This window comes from Malurus melanocephalus, unplaced genomic scaffold (genome assembly GCF_030028575.1).
Source record: "Malurus melanocephalus ecotype Western Australia unplaced genomic scaffold, MMel_1.1 scaffold_547, whole genome shotgun sequence".
NCBI lineage: Eukaryota > Metazoa > Chordata > Aves > Passeriformes > Maluridae > Malurus > Malurus melanocephalus.
In genome coordinates, this window is record NW_026623779.1 from 2,508 (window position 1) to 5,527 (window position 3,020).

The 3,020-nt window shown below is 42.3% G+C and overlaps 1 protein-coding gene across 4 annotated transcripts in view; it reads right to left on the reverse strand.

Annotated features, from left to right (window-relative positions):
- Nucleotides 1-840: 840 nt before the first annotated feature.
- HOMER2 (homer scaffold protein 2) overlaps nucleotides 841-3,020 on the reverse strand; it is a 47,939-nt gene continuing 45,759 nt past the window's right edge. For all 4 annotated transcript variants that reach the window (XM_057382024.1, XM_057382025.1, XM_057382023.1 and 1 more), the window contains 2 exons: nucleotides 2,189-2,269; nucleotides 841-1,211 (listed from right to left, as the gene is read on the reverse strand). In XM_057382024.1, coding sequence (XP_057238007.1) covers nucleotides 1,023-1,211; nucleotides 2,189-2,269 — 270 coding nt within the window. In that variant the 3' untranslated portion in view covers nucleotides 841-1,022. The remainder of the gene's footprint in view (nucleotides 1,212-2,188; nucleotides 2,270-3,020) is intronic.

Here is a 3,020-nt window from a genome sequence, read left to right on the forward strand (position 1 = left end):
TAGGAAAGGATTGTGAATTTATCATCGCCCTGCCAGTGTCCTGGGCAGGAATTTGCTTGGGCAGAAATTTGCTTGTGAGCAACACTTTCTACTCACCTGACAAAGCCTCTCAGATCAACCTCTCCCTCCTCACTGCAGAAGTTAACCAATAACAGCAAAGCTGCACTCAGAGGGGCACGAGTCCTGTGCCAATCACAACAAAACCCTTTTAARATCAACTCTCTGGTCCCAGAGGCAGGTGGGTGTTTTCCAGAGTGCACAGAATGATGGAATTACCGGGGCTCAGAGCTGAAGGCAGAGAGAGGCGATGCTGCCRAACAAGAGCAGCAGCCCTGGGCTGGGTCAGACACACAACTGCAACTCCCMGCTCCAGGGAAGCACAGGCAGCCTCCATCAAGCCCATCTGACATCCCCTGCCTTTTTTCTGGGGATCAGCCCGATGGACACGGTCTCTAAAGGTTCTGGGGTGTGTGTGAAGGATTCTCCTGCTGCAGCTCATCACAGCACATCCACAAACTGCAGCGCTCCAGCTCATCTCCCTGCCCCACCAAGGAACAAAGTCAATGTTGCTCAGAGTGCTGACAGTCCCGACAGGAAAATGATCTCTTTTCTGTTTCTATGGTTGCAACAGCCCTTAAGAAAGATATAAATTTCCCTGCAACAACTAACTGCATATTCATTTAAGGTAGATCTAGTTCCAGATTCCTGAGACAGAACCCTCTACCTGTTCCCAACCACACAAAGCCAGAGCAGCAATATAGAAAGTTTCTAATCTCAACAGAATTCAGTGAGCAGCACAATTGGTTTGGTAAATAAACAAAAAAAAAAAAAAAAAAAAAAAAAAAAAAAAAAAAAAAAAAAAGAAACCCACCAAAAAAACCCACAGCAAATTTTTCAGCCTCTATGTACAAAACCAATGCAAACAAGTGGAACATTCTAGTTATATTTTGTAAAACACACGTCTGGGATTAACAAAACATCAAACATCCAGACCCTAGATTACAAAAAAGATCTATTGCCATCTAATTGTCAACTCCAAGTTTAGACAGTCCTTGTCGGAAATCATGTAATTCATCTATCTTCCCATCTAGTACATCTAAAAAATTCTTTAATTCAGTTTTAAGGTTGGTCTGCCTGTGTTTGTTCTCTTCGACTTCTGTCCTTAGTGTTCTGACTTTCTCTTCAAGATCTTTGTTCTTTTTCTCAGCAGCCTTAAAGACAAAAGAGACAAAAGAGAAGAAGGATGAACAGCATTTCACAGATTAAAGCAACAAATGGCAGTTGGGCTGGAGAGTTTGCTTGGACTTCTGTAAAGTGATTAACAGCAGCACCTCTGAGAGCAATGACAGGAGCTCTGATTAAAGCCCACACAGAAAACCACACAGATTAACTGGAAAAGATGCTTTGCATCAGACTTTGTCATTTGGTTGATATCTTCAAATTCAGCTGGATTTAAACCATGCACTGTGCATACATTGCTGTCATTGCTACAGTCACAGAATTAGACACTGTGCCATCAATTACATACAGAATTATCTACGGTGCTTTAACCTTGAAAAACAAACTTAGAAAATACTGCCTGAGGCATCAAGTTGCTTTATTCAGCACTTTGGGATTTATTGGTATTTTTTTAAGTTCTGCTTTGCGTGATGGTTTATTTATTGATTGGATTTTAGTTCATTGATGAGACCCTGCATGTGCATCTTTGTTCTCTCTTCCTGCACTGATTTATTGCCTTTCCACAAGACCCGACTCAAGGAGGAGATGGCCAAAGTCCAACTGCTGCTGGGAATGTGGGGGAATGTGGGGGAATGTGGGGGAATGTGGGGGAATGGTGCTGTGCTCATCCTCTCCTCTCCCCAAAGCCTCCCCAGTCTTGGGGAGCTCTCAGCACTCGTGGCTGTGGCTCATGAGCCCAGAGCAGCAGAAATGGGTACAGAACAGTCTGGAACTGCAGCAGAGCTGCCCCATGATCCCAATTCCTGCAATGGGGCTATTTCATCGCTTCTCTGCTGCGAGGGGCACTGTGCATTTTGCATGTAATTAGCATTTTTTGTTTTTACAAAATGGGGCTCTTTTGCCTTGAAACACTAAAGTCTGAACAGAGAAATGCAGACAGCTATGAGAAAAAAAAAGGTAAAGGAAAGGTACCAACTAATTTGAAATTAATTTCAGTGCTAAACCGTACCTGTAATTGTTCAGATACAGATTCACATTCTGACATTAGCTCTGGTATAATTTCACCCTGCTTTCGGAGCTCTTCCAGTTCCTTTGAAAACATAAAAGAAAAAAAATATTAGTGCAAGCTTCAATTTAAAACATAATGGAAATTTGAAAAGATGAAATGGCTTTGCATATCTTATTGTATTCTSCACAGTATTTGGATGGCAAATAATCAAAATAACCTGCCTACATTCCAAAATTGCTAATTTTCTACAAGAATACATTTTTTCACTGAATTTTTACTTCACATTTCTAAAACAGACAATGTAATCCAACCTCTAGCATGAATTCCATTAATTACATTAATAAAATCTTAACCTAAGCCATATACCTATGCAGAAGATAYATTAAATATCAGAGAAATCTGAAGAGCTGTAACGCTACACACAATTTACAGATGGTAGCRAAGAGCAAAGTAGACAATTTCAATGATGTATGACAGCAAAATAAAAGGACCAGTGACATTTCCAGCTGCACACAGAGAGACATCAGCACAGAGCACAGGAGGGGTGAGGGCTTTGATGCATGGGCAGCTCTGAGAGCACCATCCACCCCCTCCCCAAAACCTGCCTGGCTCTGGCCCCACTCCCCAAATTGAGCAAGTCTGAGGAAGGGAATTAATGCACAGGAAAACAGCAGGAATCCATGACTCTGAGGGAAATCAAGATAACTTGAAAAAAAGAGCAAGATCCTCCCCCAGAGACTGCCCATGCAGGTGAGGATCCAGAGAAAGAAGGGGTAAATCCCTGCACCATCTGGACCTGTGCAAAGCATCTGAGACTGTCCACACAAGATCC